At 52.6% G+C, this 17,804-nt stretch overlaps 1 protein-coding gene across 1 annotated transcript in view; it reads right to left on the reverse strand.

Annotated features, from left to right (window-relative positions):
• Nucleotides 1-8,922, reverse strand: part of LOC132470957 (low-density lipoprotein receptor-related protein 1-like) — a 75,721-nt gene extending 66,799 nt beyond the window's left edge. The window contains 4 exon segments of the mRNA XM_060069920.1: nucleotides 1,566-1,833; nucleotides 2,703-2,831; nucleotides 3,273-3,392; nucleotides 8,718-8,922. Coding sequence (XP_059925903.1) covers nucleotides 1,566-1,833; nucleotides 2,703-2,831; nucleotides 3,273-3,392; nucleotides 8,718-8,907 — 707 coding nt within the window. The 5' untranslated portion in view covers nucleotides 8,908-8,922.
• Between the last annotated feature and the right edge of the window lie 8,882 nt (nucleotides 8,923-17,804).

The raw sequence follows: 17,804 nt of genomic DNA on the forward strand, positions 1-17,804 counted from the left end.
CATCTTAGTTCTTCATATGAAAGAAAAACACTCCACCAAGTGGAAAAACACAACTTTTCAGAAGGCCAGCGACCTGATGCCGTAATGTCTGACTCAGTGTGTGAGAATAGAAAGAGCGGAACAAACTGTCCAGAGACAAATCAAGGCAGACACACAAACACGCCCCCTCCCATCTGCTTCTGGACCAGAGGCAGGTGTTGCCCGGACGATGGACCAGCCGGCCAAGGCCACGTCACCCAACATGCTCCCCCCCCCCCCCCCCCCCCCCCCCCATCCCCCCCATCCCCCCATCCAGACGGGCTGGACCCAACACGTCAACACCCCTGAAACCTGTGGCAGAAAAGCAGGGTTCCTGTCTCGGTCCTGGGTGTGTATTTACAGGAGAAGGCCAGGTTCTAATCCCACCCTGTGTAACAGTAGAACCAGGTTCTAATCCCACCCTGTGTAACAGTAGAACCAGGTTCTAATCCCACCCTGTGTTACAGTAGAACCAGGTTCTAATCCCACCCTGTGTAACAGTAGAACCAGGTTCTAATCCCACCCTGTGTAACAGTAGAACCAGGTTCTAATCCCACCCTGTGTTACAGTAGAACCAGGTTCTAATCCCACCCTGTGTTACAGTAGAACCAGGTTCTAATCCCACCCTGTGTTACAGTAGAACCAGGTTCTAATCCCACCCTGTGTTACAGTAGAACCAGGTTCTAATCCCACCCTGTGTTACAGTAGAACCAGGTTCTAATCCCACCCTGTGTTACAGTAGAACCAGGTTCTAATCCGGCCCTGTGTTACAGTAGAACCAGGTTCTAATCCGGCCCTGTGTTACAGTAGAACCAGGTTCTAATCCCACCCTGTGTTACAGTAGAACCAGGTTCTAATCCCACCCTGTGTTACAGTAGAACCAGGTTCTAATCCCACCCTGTGTTACAGTAGAACCAGGTTCTAATCCCACCCTGTGTTACAGTAGAACCAGGTTCTAATCCCACCCTGTGTTACAGTAGAACCAGGTTCTAATCCCACCCTGTGTTACAGTAGAACCAGGTTCTAATCCCACCCTGTGTTACAGTAGAACCAGGTTCTAATCCCACCCTGTGTTACAGTAGAACCAGGTTCTAATCCGGCCCTGTGTTACAGTAGAACCAGGTTCTAATCCCACCCTGTGTTACAGTAGAACCAGGTTCTAATCCCACCCTGTGTTACAGTAGAACCAGGTTCTCGTCCTGTCTGTTAGAGGGTGGAGGTTCTAGCCCTGGTCTGTGTGTTAGAGGGTGGAGGTTCTAGCCCTGGTCTGTGTGTTAGAAGGTGGAGGTTCTAGCCCTGGTCTGTGTGTTAGAGGGTGGAGGTTCTAGCCCTGGTCTGTGTGTTAGAGGGTGGAGGTTCTAGCCCTGGTCTGTGTGTTAGAGGGTGGAGGTTCTAGCCCTGGTCTGTGTGTTAGAGGGTGGAGGTCCTAGCCCCGGTCTGTGTGTTAGAGGGTGGAGGTCCTAGCCCCGGTCTGTGTGTTAGAGGGTGGAGGTCCTAGCCCCGGTCTGTGTGTTAGAGGGTGGAGGTTCTAGCCCCAGGTGGGTGACTCACGCTGTAGGCTGATATAGACGTTGATCACCCTCTCCTCGGTGAAGCTCTTCAGGTTGGTGATCTTGGCACACAGCAGGTGCGTGGGCGCCGGGGCCTCGCCCACGTGGATCCAGCAGACCGTTTCCTGCGCGTACAGGAAGTCCATGGCGGTGGTCTGCTTGGTGCTGGCGGACAGCAGGCTGTGGACGGTGATGCCGCTCAGCGAGGTGGCCTGGATGTTCTGGGAGTTGGCGATCAACAGGACGGGCAGGCGGTCCACGGGCACTGAGGGGAGGGGAGGGGAGGGGAGGGAGGGAGGCAGTGTTAGAGACTGCACAGTGGGGTTCAGTCAGGAGCAGTTCATCACAGAGGACATAAAGGCCCAATCCCATTTCTACCCCTTACCCCTTCCCCTTAGCCCTTCAAAACAAGGGGGAGGGTTAAGGGGAAGGAGTAAGGGGTAGAAATGGGATTGGGCCTTAGTGGAGACCGGAGAAGTGTTGGCGGTGGGGCGGTGGGGCTCTGTTCCGGGAAATCTCCCTGCCCCTGAAATCTCTCTGTTCCGGGAAATCTCAAAGCCCCCTCTCCCTGGGGGTTGGAACTGAGCCGACGGAAGCCGTAAATCACAGGTGTTGGAACGGAGCCGACGGAAGCCGTAAATCACAGGTGTTGGAACGGTTCATTACAACGAGACATTGGTAAACAACGTAGGACTAGCGAGGGCGGTGTTGTTACGGTGACTCCTACCTTAAGGAAGTGTGAGAGGATGGATGACTAAGGAGAGGACTTAAGTAGAGGATGGAGTACTGAGGAGAGGACTTAAGTAGAGGATGGAGGACTGGGCCAGACCCCTTCTGGTCCAGACCCCTTCTGGTCCAGAACCCATGCTGGTCCAGAACCCATGCTGGTCCAGACCCTTTCTGGTCCAGACCCCTTCTGGTCCAGACCCCTTCTGGGCCAGACCCCTTCTGGTCCAGACCCCTTCTGGTCCAGAACCCTTCTGGTCCAGAACCCATGCTGGTCCAGAACCCATGCTGGTCCAGACCCTTTCTGGTCCAGACCCCTTCTGGTCCAGACCCCTTCTGGTCCAGACCCCTTCTGGTCCAGACCCCTTCTGGGCTGACAGAAGAGGGGTTCCCAGGAGCAGCTCGTACCGTTCTTGGCCTTGCAGGAGCGGTTGTCGGGCTGGGGGAGGTAGCCCTCCACGCAGGAGCAGGCGTACGACCCGTTGGTGTTGGTGCAGGACTGGCTGCAGGTCCCGTACACACCGCACTCATCGAAGTCTGTGGGAGAGGGGGTCATGGTTAGGCTGAGGGGTCATCGTTAGGGGCCGGTGTAAGCGCGATCAGAAGGGGAAGTAAAGTGTGAGTAAAGCGGGAGGGAGAGTGATGTAAAAAATTATTTATTATGACTGGAATCCAAGTTTATATCCTGAGTGATGAAAATGTGTCCCACTTGCAATCTGCTTTCAGACTTTGCATCAGCTGTGATGCTTAATCGTACAGATGGGACATCTTTTCTCAGCATTTTTTACTTCAAAGTTGTCATTAATTACGTGAAAAAAAGGAAAAAGGAAGCGACCGTTTCTTGAAAAGATTAAGATGTCAAACCCATCAAAAATATACAGGAGAAAAAAATAAATATTATTTTTTACAAATCCTTGTTTGTTGGGAGTGTGTTCCCGTCCCCCAGCAGAAGAGAGAGGCAGGTGAGGAGGAGCTCACCTCTGCAGGTGGTCCCGTCCTGGTTGATCTGGTAGCCGCTGTGACAGTAGCAGGCCCCCCCGGAGGGCGTCACTGCACAGCCGTCCTGACACGAAGACTGGGTGCAGTTAGAGGCGTACTCTGCAGACAGAGAGGGAGGGAGGGAGAGGGGGAGGGAGGGAGGGAGGGAGGGAGGGAGGGAGAGGGGAGAGAGCGGGAGGGAGGGGGGGAGGAATGGAGGGAGGGAGGGAGGGAGGGAGAGAGAGAGGGAGGGTGGGAGGGAGAGAGGGAGGGAGGAAGGGAGAGATGGAGGGAGAGAGGGAGGGGGAGAGAGAGAGAGGGAGGGAGGGAGGGAGGGGGGAGAGAGAGGGAGGGAGGGGGGAGAGAGAGGGAGGGAGGGGGGAGGGAGGGGGGAGAGAGAGGGAGGGAGGGGGGAGAGAGAGGGAGGGAGGGGGGGAGGGAGGGAGGGAGGAAGGCAGGGTGGAAGAGAGGGAGGGAGGAAGGGAGAGATGGAGGGAGAGAGGGAGGGGGAGAGAGAGGGAGGGAGGGAGGGAGGGTGGGAGGGAGGGAGGGAGGGAGAGAGGATGAGAGAGAGGACAAACTCAAAACGCTGGCAATGAGGCCTGCCAAATGGAGGGTTGGGGATGGATGGATTTAAAATGACCGTCAAATTGAATCTGTTCGCCCGAGAACTAGGGAGCGGTGAGAGTGCTGCTGATGGATACGTGATTGGGGGCTAGCTGTTAGCATTCTGACCCTGCTGCATTCAAACACAACGCACACAATCAGATCCCAGTCATCCATTCATATCTCTGCACTGGTCTCTGGTGACGCACATTCCTGGTTTGTATGTTTGGATATGCTTCAGTAAAGTTATTATTCATAACAGGATGTTATTGTTATTATGATCATGTAACACAGCATGATTACAGGTTTTCAGTTCCCTTTTTAATCCTGAAAGCACAGGGACGCACAGCAGAAAGGTTTATTCCTAATCTCCTTTGCAGGGAATTCTATTGCAAACTATTGACAGCAGTGTTTGTGACAACAAAACAAAAATCACTGGGAAGACTGTCTGTCTGTACAGAGGTACCAACACATCCTGCTGGAATGAAGACAGCCACCATCTCAGACCACCTTCCTGCAGAGCGTCTCCAGAGACACGGTTCTGCTGTTGGAGCAACGATGAGCTACGACTCAGTAAAGATAATCAGTTTCAGGCTATTTGAAGGAAATTAATAATTACCCGCAAGGAATGGTAGTTTAACAGACTGCATTTATACAGCGCTTTTCTAATCCTTTCTAGTTCATGATAGTTCATGTAGTGAGTCATGTGTTTGATCAAAATAGACAAAAGGGGGGACTTGGATCCCTCAGAGGGATCCAGGTTCGATTCCGGTCTGCGATCCTATGCTACTAGTCACTCTTCCTCTTATTCAAATCAGTCTCAATCCACTCGCCGTTCCATGAAGCCATAAAAAAGCCCAACAAGATAGATTGAAACAAGGACGGCAAGATTGAATGTATATATATATATATATATATATACAGTATTTGAACTTATTTTCAAACTGCACTCTGTCTGGTCTATGACAGCATGTACGGTATTTGTTCAGGGTTCTCTACATCAGAGTTAACAAGTGTGCTGCCTCTTCAACTCAGTTCCTTTAACACATGGCCATCTCTGGGTCTTTAAAAAGTACACAGCGAGATATCCGCCAGGTGTCTTCTTAAAGTTGCCCAGACAACAAACTTCACACCGTCTGCCCTGACTGTCCCTCCATCAGGGCAGCATGATATTATTAACACCTCCTCAAACCCTGCCAACCTCCAAAACAAGACAAAAACACATGACCACAATTATCCCTGATGTGCTCGCTGGCCCCAACACCTCGAAGGGGGGGTGCAGGAGCTCAGAGACTACAGCACCTTCATCCTCAACCTCCCCCCCCCCCCCCCGATAACAACCCAAGCCTTCAGCAGGAGCTCAGAGACTAGAACACACGCCGCTCGCTCTGAGACACAGACTCACACGACCACATGAGACAGCGGCAGTCACAACAAAGTCCATCCCTCCGTAGCCCAACGTGACTCACTCTTTCCCGGCAGCCAGAGCAGAAACCCGAAGCTCAGCTCAGGGCGTGGACCGCGTGCGGCGCGTCTCGGCTGCTCCTCTCGCTCAGAGAGGAGCTCGGAACGGAAACACGCGCGCTGCACGATCACCGCCGTCGGGGATGTCGGGGGGAGCACGGTGGAGCACGGAGTGCGCTCCGTATCTCCGGGCGTACATTATTCAGCACACACTGAAGTGCCAACCGGCTGTCAGAACTCAGAGTGTCCTGACAGGGAACCAGACGCCCCCCCCCCCTACGAGAGGAACAGTGGGGCTCCACGTTCCACTTTCAGTTCACCATCCTCAGAATACTGTTCAGTGCGTCAACATCAAACCGAACCACAGCACAGACTCCGCTCACCGAAGCGCTCCCCATTTCCTCCCTGGATGCAGACACCCTGCGACCCCCCCCCCCCCCCAGTCCCACGGTGGGTAACAGAGGGCAGGGTGCCTGCACGCCCCGGTGGGACAGCTGGGGGTACCGGGAGTCAGACCCACAGCCAGACGTCCCACTCTTAGGTCATCCAGATTAGAGCGCTTTACAGAACGACCGAGGCCACCAAGGTTCAGCGACCCTCAGAATGACACATACACCATTGTCGTGGAAATATTAAGTGTAACTATAACATACGATTTTACATCAATCATATGAACCTCGTTTATATAACTACTAGTCAATGCAAAAGGAATTGTATAAATTATCCTTGGAACAAGAGAAACCTTCCTTCCTCTCTCCTAATGAGGTGTCAAGATAGTTGGCATTTGCGTTGGCACTGCAGCCACGGAGTCTGATACTGGGGCCAATCGACTGGCTCCTTTGTTGGGTCGATTCCTTTATATGTCTTGCAGACTTGCAGACGTGTCGACTTCCTCCTCACGGCCCAGACTCAAACCAAAGGCCTTTATCGGACCCCTCCGTTGCTTCTCGTCTGACCCGTCTGGCGGAAAAGTTGCATTGAAACACACCGCGAAGACTACTGCCAACTACAGTAGTGCCTACGTTCTGCGCTTGTGCGAGATGCAATATTTCTCCTTAACGTCGGTTGGTTCTAGTCTCGTGCCGCTAGTCCACCGTTCCAACACATCGTGCTGATTTGCTGCTTGTGTGCTAGCAGCACGCAGCACAAAACCAATGAGAGGCTTTGATCCTCGGACGCCAACGCTCTCAGACTTTGCATGTCGAATCGGAAATGACAAAGTCTGCGCGGTTCCGAAAGCTTCAAACACAGCTGAACACACCGAACAGATTTGTTCCCGAACTCGTCAGATTCTCCCCAAACGTTTCAGGTGGCCAACGGTTGGTCCGTTGTGCAGCAGCCTTTAGTATTAACTACCCTCACCGTTTCCCCATAGGAATCATGTCTCCCATTGTCACATTGAATGTTTTCTTGGTAACTTAGCCATCTGTTTCTTCCCAAGATAACGCTCAAATATTTTGCTGGCCGAAGCGTCACAAAAATGGGTTATTCTTCCTCAACAACAAAGCTCTGTGCTGAAGACAACAGGTAGATAAACCTGGAGCTGAGCTCCATAGAGGGGATGAAGAACCACGAACCTGCAGAGGGCTATGACCCCCTAACGAGATGAGAGCTCCAGGACTCATTAAAAGGCGGAACCCACCAACATTAAAAAAGAACGGTACATCATCATGAAGATTTTATGATGTCTCTCACTCTCTCCGCCCTCTACCTTCATGTCGCCTTTATAAATATTTAATCCACTTTACTTTAGTCTCTGTGGGGGGGCTGAGGGGAAACGGAGGCGGAGCTGAAGTGACAGGCGTCTCGAGGAGGAGATCGAGCGCCATCACAGGAGAGTACGCTAATCGCTACCGCAGGCTTGCTAGCATGCCTTCACGTAGCGAGACGCTGCAGCTCCGCTGAACCGGTTTTGGGGACACTCTGGGCCAGGACCTGCTGGGTCAGCGGGGAGACGGTCACACCAGACCAATGAGGTTCACCTCTTCGTTCCTGAGCCTCCTCAAACCACAAGCGTCCATAGAAACCTTGTTCTAACGGTCTTACAGCATGCGTAAGTTATTCTTGTGAGAGTCAAACAATGCTTGTCATTCAACTGCATTTTAATAATCACACTCTGCAAAACTGTTCCTTTGAGTGCTGAAGCCACCGTGATGGTGGGAGAGAATCAGCTCTCCACTGCCAGGGTGATTTCTCCGGTTCAGCGAGGCCAGCCCGGTATTGGCATCAACAATATCCACCAGGGCAGTGTTATGTGTTTATTGGAAGAGTTAATCAGGCAGGACTTGATCACATCTCCGCCCATGTGACTCACAAACACACACTGTTCATGCACGGACAAACAGCGCCAACAAATAAAACCTAAACAACAGGGGATTTATGTCCTCGCGCTGGCTGTGGCTGTGTGTGTGTGTGAGTATGGGTGTATGTCTGTGTGTGTCTGTGTGTGTTAGGGAGCGTGTGCATGTGTGTGGGTATGCATGTGCATACATGTTTGTGTGTGTGCGTCTGTGCATGCGTATGTTCGTGCGTGTTTGAGTTTGTTAGTGTCTATGTCTGTGTGTGCGTGTGTGTTAGTGTCTTTAATGTGTGTGTGTGTGTGTGTGTGAGTGTTAGTGTCTATGTGTGCGTTGGTGTGTGAGTCTGTGTGTGTGTGTTAGTGTATTTGCGTGCGCGTGCGTGTGTGCGTTAGTGTCTATGTCTGTGTGTGCGTGTGCGTTAGTGTCTTTATATGTGTGTGTGTGTGTGTATGTTAGTGTCTATGTGTGCGTTGGTGTGTGAGTCTGTGTGTGTGTGTTAGTGTATTTGCGTGTGCGTGCGTGCGTGTGTTAGTGTCTATGTCTGTGTGTGCGTCAGTGTCTTTATATGTGTGTGCGTGCGTGTGTGTGTTAGTGTCTATGTCTGTGTGTGCGTGTGCGTCAGTGTCTTTATATGTGTGTGTGTGAGTGTGTTAGTGTATTTGCGTGTGCGTGCGTGTGTGTGTTAGTGTCTATGTCTGTGTGTGCGTCAGTGTCTTTATATGTGTGTGCGTGCGTGTGTGTGTTAGTGTCTATGTCTGTGTGTGCGTGTGCGTCAGTATCTTTATATGTGTGTGTGTGTGTATGTTAGTGTCTATGTGTGCGTTGGTGTGTGAGTCTGTGTGTGTGTGTTAGTGTATTTGCGTGTGCGTGCGTGCGTGTGTTAGTGTCTATGTCTGTGTGTGCGTGTGCGTCAGTGTCTTTATACGTGTGTGTGTGTGTGTGTGTGTGTGTGTGAGTGTGTTAGTGTCTATGTCTGTGTGTGCGTGTGCGTCAGTGTCTTTATATGTGTGTGTGTGAGTGTGTTAGTGTCTATGTGTGCGTGGGTGTGTGAGTCGCTGTGTGTCTGCGGCGGTACCTCTGCAGTGGGGGCCCTCGTCCCAGCCGTCGGTGCAGTCCGGGACCCCGTTGCAGAGCCGGCTCATGTGGATGCAGAGCTCCGTCCCCCCGCACTGGTACTCGTTGGGGGGGCACTGGGACGCCCGGATGTGAGGACCTGGGGGTGCACGCACGCACACACACACACACACACACACACACACACGCATGCACACACATGCACAAACCAGACACACGCATGCACAAACACACACACACACACGCACGCACACACACACACACACACACGCACACGCATGCACAAACCAGACACACGCATGCACAAACCAGACACACGCATGCACAAACACACACACACTCACACACACGCACGCACACACACACACATGCATGCACAAACACACACACGCATGCACAAACACACACACACATGCACGAATGCGGGCGTGAACACACACACGCATGCACAAACACACAAGTACGCACACACACAAGCACACACATGCAAAGACAAACAAGGAAAATACACGGACACACACACACAGACACACACACAAACAGACACACCAAAAAGACACACCCACAAACACACAAACAGTTAGTCATAAAAGGAAGGCTCATGGTTTAAATGATTTTTTTTTCAGGATTGTTTTCAGATCATAGCTCATTGCGTGTGAACTTGCCGGTAAGCAGTCAGTGGCCTGAAACACACATTTATAAAAACAGGCGTTTCTTGGAAAATAATCACATCGGAAAATGTTTCAGAGTTTCAATTACCAACAACAGCAACACACACCCAGAATGTGTCAGCAGAACATACACACCAGAACAAACACACCCTACATACACACCAGAAGACACACCAGAAGACACATACCAGACACATACACACACACACAAACACACACACACCAGAACACATACACACACACACACACACCCACACCAAAAACCCACCAGAACACACACCAGACACACACACACACACACACACACACACACACACACACACACACACACACACACACACACACACACACACACACACACAAACAAACACAGACACACCAAAACACACATACCAGAACACACACACCGGACACACACACACCAGAACACACACACCAGACACACAACACACCAGACACACACACACACACACACACACATCACACAAACACACACAAACACACACCAGACACACTCACACACCAGACACACACACATCACACAAACACACACACACACGCCGGACACACGCACACAAACAGACACACAAACAGACCATAACACACACACACCAGAACATAACCGCCCCATCCGTCCCACCCTGGCGACGCAGAGCATTAGTGCCCTGGAGACGCCTTTCTGCTGGTAGCAGCCATACAGAGGGCGCGAGAAACAGGTAGCAAGCCTGCCTCTCCCGCCGGAAGCCTGGTCCGGACCGCCTGCCAGGGAGAGGCGGCAGCACTGAACTCCGGGTCCAAATACTACAACTCCCCGAGGTGTTTGCTCTGCGAGGAGACGTCATGAACCTGGAGCTTCCTCCAGGAACGCCTGCTCCCTCGTCCCCAGTCTTCACTTTCAACAGCTCCTCCTGGTTCCTCCTAGGATGGGATCTCTCCCAGTCCAGTCGCCCAGGGACCCCTTGGGCCTGGTTCGTGTCCTCCTGCTGCTTTGTGCTTTCTGCTGCAGGACGGTTCTGCCGGACACTGACGACGTTGAGATGTCGCAACATTGTGAAGAAGAAGCTAAAACAAACAACCTTGGTGCGTTTATGGACTTTTATTAGTTCCTGAAGCCGGACACATCGCGTGTAGACGACTGTGTAGAAGTTGTGCGGTGCCTTCCCACGGTGGAACCGTCTGGAACGTAAGCGAACAAAGACGTTCTCCGAGCAGAAGAGGGTGAAGGCCCCAGCGCCGCCTCCTCCATGGTAAATGGACTGCATTCATATCGCGCTTCTCTAACCAGTGGCCCCTCAAAGCGCTTTACAACACTGCCCAACATTCACCCATTCATGCACCAAGCAACCATGCAAGGCGACAGCCAGCTCGTCGGGAGCAGTCAGGGTTAGGGTGTCTTGCTCAGGGACATCTCGACAGGCGGAGCCGGGGATCGAACTAGCAACCTTCAGGTTACCAGTGGAGTCAACCCGCTCCACCCTCTGAGCCACATGCCGCCCTGTGCTCTACTCATTGAGCCACGGTCTGAACTAAGGTTATTTGAAGAAGTTATAACGTGATGGATCGCCTGCCGCAGGGGCCATTTTTCTCTCTAAGGGTGGAAAATGAAACGTTCTTCTCGTGTCCTCCCTCGCCCCCTCCTCCTCCTCCTCCTCCTCCTCCTTCTACTCCTCCTCCTTCTACTCCTCCTCCTCCTCCTCCTCCTCCTCCTCCTCCTCCTCTCTCTTAATATCTGTTGACCTATTTTGGAGTAAAGGAGCAAGGAAAATATGTAGGAAAAAGTGACAAGTTAACGAAAACAGATGCGAAGTGAGAGAGGCAGAATGAGAGAGAGAGAGAGAGAGAGCGATAGACTCCGGGGCGAGAAAAATGCAGAAAACAGACGTAGAAGAAAAAGGATGAGAGAGAGAGAGAGAGAGAGAGAGAGACAGAGAGAGAGAGAGATAGATAGGGACAGGGATGTGGGAGAGAGAGGGAGGGAGAGAGGGAGGGAGAGAGGGAGGGAGAGTGAGAGAGAGAGAGAGAGAGAGAGAGAGCGAGAGAGAGAGAGGAACAGCCAAGGTGGCAGGTCCAGAGGAGGCGGCCGGCGGCCACAGCAGACACCGGAGTGTGAGCTCGGAGCAGCTGGCAGCGCCGCCGCCGCCGCCGCCGTGGAAAAGGCTGCGATCGTGAATTAAACAGACTTCTTTTGTTCCACATTCCTCACGTGTGCGTGAGCCAGCTCCGCATCCCCGAGCACTACAACAAGTCCACCGCTTGCTTATTACCCCGGCGGCGGGGGTACTCACACCTTGGGGGGGGGGGGGGGGGTCGTCAGAGGGCTCATAAACAGCCCGACACTCTCCGCGCCGCCGGGTCGGGGCTTCATCACTCGGCGCTGAACACGAGGACGACAGACAGTGAGAACGAACCAATTAAAACGAACCAGCTCCACATTTCACTCTAATGCTGTGATTACAAGCGCCCCCCAAAAAAGGAAAACGAAAGGTGTCTGTGCGTGAGCCAGCCTCACGCGTAGGTTTTTCCAGAGCTGCAGCGTTTCCTGTCAGAGGAGCCTCAGAACAAAGCTGTTCCTCCTTAGAGATGGAGGCTGGGAGGGGGGAGGCAGAAGCATCGCCACATGGAGAGAGCTGGTTCATAAGACGCTGGGAGCTAAGGCCCAGCACATGAGCTCTCTGTGTGGGGGGGAGGGGGGGGGGGGAGAAGTAAGGCCATTGTTTGGATCACACAAATCGGCCTGAGAGCCGGGTCACGTCCCCGCCCGTCGCGTGGCCGCGTGGCACAGACCTCAAGGATCAGGGGACAGACCCCCAGAGGGAGGCGGGGACAGACCCCCAGAGGGAGGGGGGGACGGACGTACGGTCGGACGCAGGCAGCACTGGGGGCGGGACGGGGGGAGAGCTGGACTTAGCTCTGACACGGGCTTACAGGAACATCGACTGTAGAACAGCCTTAAGTCAATGTGTCCTAAGTGTACTTAAGTCCCGGGGACCGGGCTTCGGGACCTCCAGCGGGTTGCTGGTTCGACCGCCGGCTCCTCCCCGCAGAGTGTCGACATGTCCCTGAGCAAGGCACCTGACCCGACCTGCTCCCGATGCGCTGGTCCTGCATGGCCGACAACGTTGTCCGGGTGTGAAACATGTGTCTGAACGGGTGAATGCGAAGCAAATCCCTGCAAAGCGCTTCGACTGGCTGACGGTCTGCAAAGCACGTCACACAAGCAGTCCATTGACTGCGTTTCACTATCTCCAGTGATTGTCTTCTCCCTCCTCTGAGAGACACACACCCTTCTCAAGAAGCCTGATCAGAAACACACCCGGCGCGGAGGCCAAGCCCGTGTTTTTTCTCGCCAGGCCGCGGGGATTTTCCGTTCCAAGTCGCACGCCACCCGGGCCGCACACAGCGAGTGACGGGCCAAGAACAAACAGAGGAACAACAGAAGAAGGCCTGTAGCGCCTCATCAAGGGGGAGTGCCGAGCGGGGCCCGATCAGACACTCCGCGGGCCGGTCCCGGGCCTGGCAGCCAGGAGGAGCACCTGCTGTTTCATGTTGATTTTGCGGACAACAGACAAATGACCCGAGCAAACCAGAAACAATGGCCGATTCACAAACAACCCCCCCCCAAAAAAATAAAATAAACTCATCCTCCCCCTGGTCACACACAGAACAACATGCTTCAACTTATTATAAATAGCGTAGGAAAACCATCTGAATATCATCTGCGATAAACAGCATAGAAATACAATCTCCCATGCCCGATGAATAACAAGGAACCCATCTGCTACCAAGTTGGGATTCCTCTAGCCCCAACAATCACATCACCAGGCTGGATGGCCTTTCCCATGATGCCTCCGGGTCCCTAACTCAACCAATCAGGACACAGAAAACCCTGACAACGCTCCCAATAACCTTGCCAGCAGCCCTCACAGAAAGCCTTTCCCTGGCAGCAGAACCGCAGCCGAGCGAAGGGTCTGTTCTGAGGAGCTGCATTCTAATGCTCCTTTCACCCCCTCCAGCCCGGACAACCGGTCCCAGACAGCCCCGTCCCAGGCAGAGCGAGCAGAGCGCTGGGGAAACCGAGCTGCTGCTCCCTTGACAGCCTCCGAACGGCCTCCAGCCCCCGAGGCAATCACGGAGCGATCATCAGCTCCTTCCAGAACACGCCGACCCACCGACGGGCTCCACGCCGCTACTGACAGGGCGACCGCTGGGAGACGACGGAGTGACGTCCCGTACTGAGTCTGTGTGTGTGCGCACACACGCAAAAACACACACACACACACAGCAGCAAACACACACACGCACACAGATGCAAACACACAGGTGCAAACACACCCACAGTCACAAGCGCAAACACACACACACACACACACACACACACACAGAAGCAAACACACACACACACACACACACAGACGCACACAGACGCAAACACACACAGTCACAAGCACAAACACACACACACACACACAAACACAAACACAAACAAACACACACACACAGATGCAAACACACACACAGTCACAAGCACAAACACACACACACAAACACAAACACACACACACACACACACACACACACACACTGAGGCTCACAGGGTGCAGGACTGCTGCAGTAGGCTGTTCTCCTGTTTCTACAGCCCCACTTTGGCTAGCTCCTCCCCTCTCCAAGATCCACAACACATTGGTGGGAAAGCAGCAAGGACAACAACAGGCAGGAAGGGCCAAAGCAGCTCCCAGGAACAGAGCACACACCCACACACAGAGCTGGCTCACCTCCTCAGTAAGCCAGCTCCCCTGAGATCACAGCCTGGAGAAACGCAAAACACACACACAAGCTACATCCACCAAAGTGGTTCACTTCAAAGATACAGTGGGGTCCTAGCACGCAGCCATAAGCAGTTATTAGGTGCAATAAGGAGCTATAAGCAGTCATAAGGAGCAATATAGAGCCAAAAGCAGCTCTAAGGAGCCATAAGGAGCTATAAGGAGCGATAAGTAACCATAAGGAGCGATAAAGAGTATCAAGGAGCCTGAGGACAACATTAACAACATCAACGCCGAGTGCTTACTGATGCTTCAGTCTGTTCCGTACAGGAGACAGGCAGGCCCAGTATGGCTCATTATAACAGCCCCCCCCACCCCCCAAGACAAGCCCAAAGGTCAAGCAAGGTGCTCAGTGTCTGTGGTGTAGAAGTGTGTGTGTGTGTGTGTGTGTGTGTGTGTGTGTGTGCGTGCGTGCGTGCGTGCGTGCGTGCGTGCGTGCGTGCGTGCGTGCGTGCGTGCGTGCGTGCGTGCGTGCGTGCGTGCGTGCGTGCGTGCGTGCGTGCGCGCGCGTGCGTGCGTGTGTGTGTGTGTGTGTTTGGAGAGAGGGAGGAGGGGAGGAGGGGGCAATAATCACGTCCATCATGTCAACATTACAGATCACTCTGCACAACACTCTCCCCCGCTCTCTCTCTCTCTCCCTCTCCCCCTCTCAATCTCTCTCTCTCCCTCTCCCCCTCTCTCCCTCTCTGTCTCTCATCCTCTCTCTCTCTCTCTCTCTCCCTTCCTCCCCCTCTCTTTCTCCCTCCCTCTTTCCCTCTCTCTCCCTCCCCCCCGGCTGGACTGTGTCCTGCCCTACCCCCATGACGAGGCACCCTCTCCCCCCGTCTCCCCCCTCTCCCCCGTCTCCCCCCTCTGAGACGCTTACATAAGAGTCTTTTTTTATAAAAGTTTAAACCCTTGACACGCTTTCCTTGGCTGAACACAGGCAAGGCTCTCTGTCCTGCATCAGGGGGTAAGTCTCCCCCCCCCCCCCCAGGTCCCAGACCCCCCTCCCCCAGGTCCCAGCCCCCCCCCCCCCCCCCCCCCCCCCGTTTCCCAGCAGCAAACAGGACCAGTGGTCGGCGGTGGGGCCACATTCTGCCCCGGCACCCCTGAAATAGCACACCTCCATAAACACTGCTCTGGGCCGGTTTCATCGACACGGAGACGTCTGTAATTTAAACCAAAGGCAGGAGTGGGCGGGGCCTCAAATCACTACAATATGAGGGCACACAAAGCGGTCGGCGTGGCCCCAGCTCTGGTTCTCAGGCTCCACTTCGTATAAAGATAGTTACAAATAACATTCACGTAGACAGACTCCAGAGAGAGAACTGCATCGTTGACAGCCAGCACCACGTCTACGAGAAGACTGTAGGTGTCCACGTCAGGCAGGAATGTTGCTGTGCCATGTTTAACACTGCATGGTATAACACTGATAACCCTTTAAAATACTGAAGGATAGAATTGAGAGAAGGAGCGTGAATCGACAGTTTCCCCGTCTGCATCATGTGTCAGAAGGACCCCTACCCTGAGCTTTAGTTAGAGCTTTAGCGTGTGCCCACGTTACGCTAGCGAGAACATCACACGTACACACGCGGCAGCACAGAACAGTGTTCTGCCACGCATACAAATGCTGGCTCCTCTGTTACATTAGCAGCTCCTCTGGTCAGACCAGGACATTCTGTTTATGTAACCTCACTGCACTGGCCTTGTGTGTGAGTGAGACTGAGAGAGGAAAACAGACTAAGATAGAGAGAGACTGACAGAGAGAGGGTGAGAGAGTTGAGGGAGATGATAGAGATGAGGTGATAGAGCAGATAAAGGTGATAGTTGATATAGTGGATAGAGAAGATAGAGGTGAGGGTTGATATAGTTGACAGAGGTGATGGAGGTGATAGAGGTGAGGGTTGATATAGATGATAGAGGTGATGGAGGTGATAGAGGTGAGGGTTGATATAGGTGACAGAGGTGATGGAGGTGATGGAGGTGATAGAGGTGAGGGTTGATATAGTTGACAGAGGTGATGGAGGTGATAGAGGTGAGGGTTGATATAGGTGATAGAGGTGATGGAGGTGATAGAGGTGAGGGTTGATATAGGTGATAGAGGTGATGGAGGTGATAGAGGTGAGGGTTGATATAGGTGATAGAGGTGATGGAGGTGATAGAGGTGAGGGTTGATATAGGTGATAGAGGTGATGGAGGTGATAGAGGTGAGGGTTGATATAGTTGATAGAGGTGATGGAGGTGATAGAGGTGAGGGTTGATATAGTTGACAGAGGTGATGGAGGTGATAGAGGTGAGGGTTGATATAGATGATAGAGGTGATGGAGGTGATAGAGGTGAGGGTTGATAGAGGTGATAGAGGTGATGGAGGTGATGGAGGTGATAGAGGTGATAGAGGTTGGAGAGGTGAAAGGTGACATAGGTAATAGAGGGGGTAGAGAGGATAGAGGTGATAGAGAGGATAAAGGAAATAGAGGTGAGGCGCTGGAGAAGAGAGGTGTCCTCACACCTACTAGAAGCACCTGTAGGATGGTGTTCTGCGAGGTGAACTCTATAAGCGCTCGGAGGGGCGCAATCTCATGTGATCACAATGAGATCTGTAGCCAGATCATCCTTATCGGAGCAATTATTGTACATTCAAATATTATACCTGCACTTCCCTAGAATAAATGAAAAGATGCCACTTCATTTATATGGATATGAGTATGCACAGCACTTTGAACTTCTCATAAATCACAGACACAGAGGAGCAAAGACCTGGGGGAACGGGAGGTTCATTTTCTTTTCGCTTCATGTTTATTTCAACCCATCGTGTATCTGTTATACTCTGAGGGCCAACGCAAACGCTGTCTGTAAAGATTTAAAATGACACCATTTTTTTTTCATCTTTCATGAAGTCGACATCAGCAATACCGAATAACAGATTACTACCCACTAAATTATCAATCTGCTGATTCTGGAATCCCATCAAAAACGACAACATTTCATCTCCTCTTGCAGTTTGGTTCAGAGCCAGTCAGTCAAACTGCTCAGAACAGGAGAGCAGAAAGAGACAGTGCTGTCTCACTGTGTCTACAGGCAGGGTCAGAGTGTGGGCTGCTGCAGATAGCACGGTAGCCCTAGCACTGCGAGCCCCTCTGGGCTACAGGTCTTGATCCAGACAGCGGTTCAACTTCTCTTTTCCTGTCCGTGAGATCTGAGGGGTTTATGATGTCATCTTCGCACGGTTCGCCGTTGTCTTGCATCGACTTTCCCTCGAGAAACATAGTGGTTCTGATGAGGCGCCTGAATCCCTCTTTCACGTGTCCGACTGACACACACACACACACACACACACACACGCACACACACACACACACACTCACAGATACACACACACAGACACACACACACACACACACACACACACACAGACACACACACACACACACACACACACACACACACACACTCACAGACACACACACACACACACACACACTCACACACACATACACATACACTCACAGACACACAGACACACACACACACACACACACACACACACACACACACACACACACACACACACACACTCACAGACACACACACACACACACCCCCTCACAGACA

The sequence above is a fragment of the Gadus macrocephalus genome, chromosome 13 (genome assembly GCF_031168955.1).
Source record: "Gadus macrocephalus chromosome 13, ASM3116895v1".
In the NCBI taxonomy this organism is placed as follows: Eukaryota; Metazoa; Chordata; class Actinopteri; order Gadiformes; family Gadidae; genus Gadus; species Gadus macrocephalus.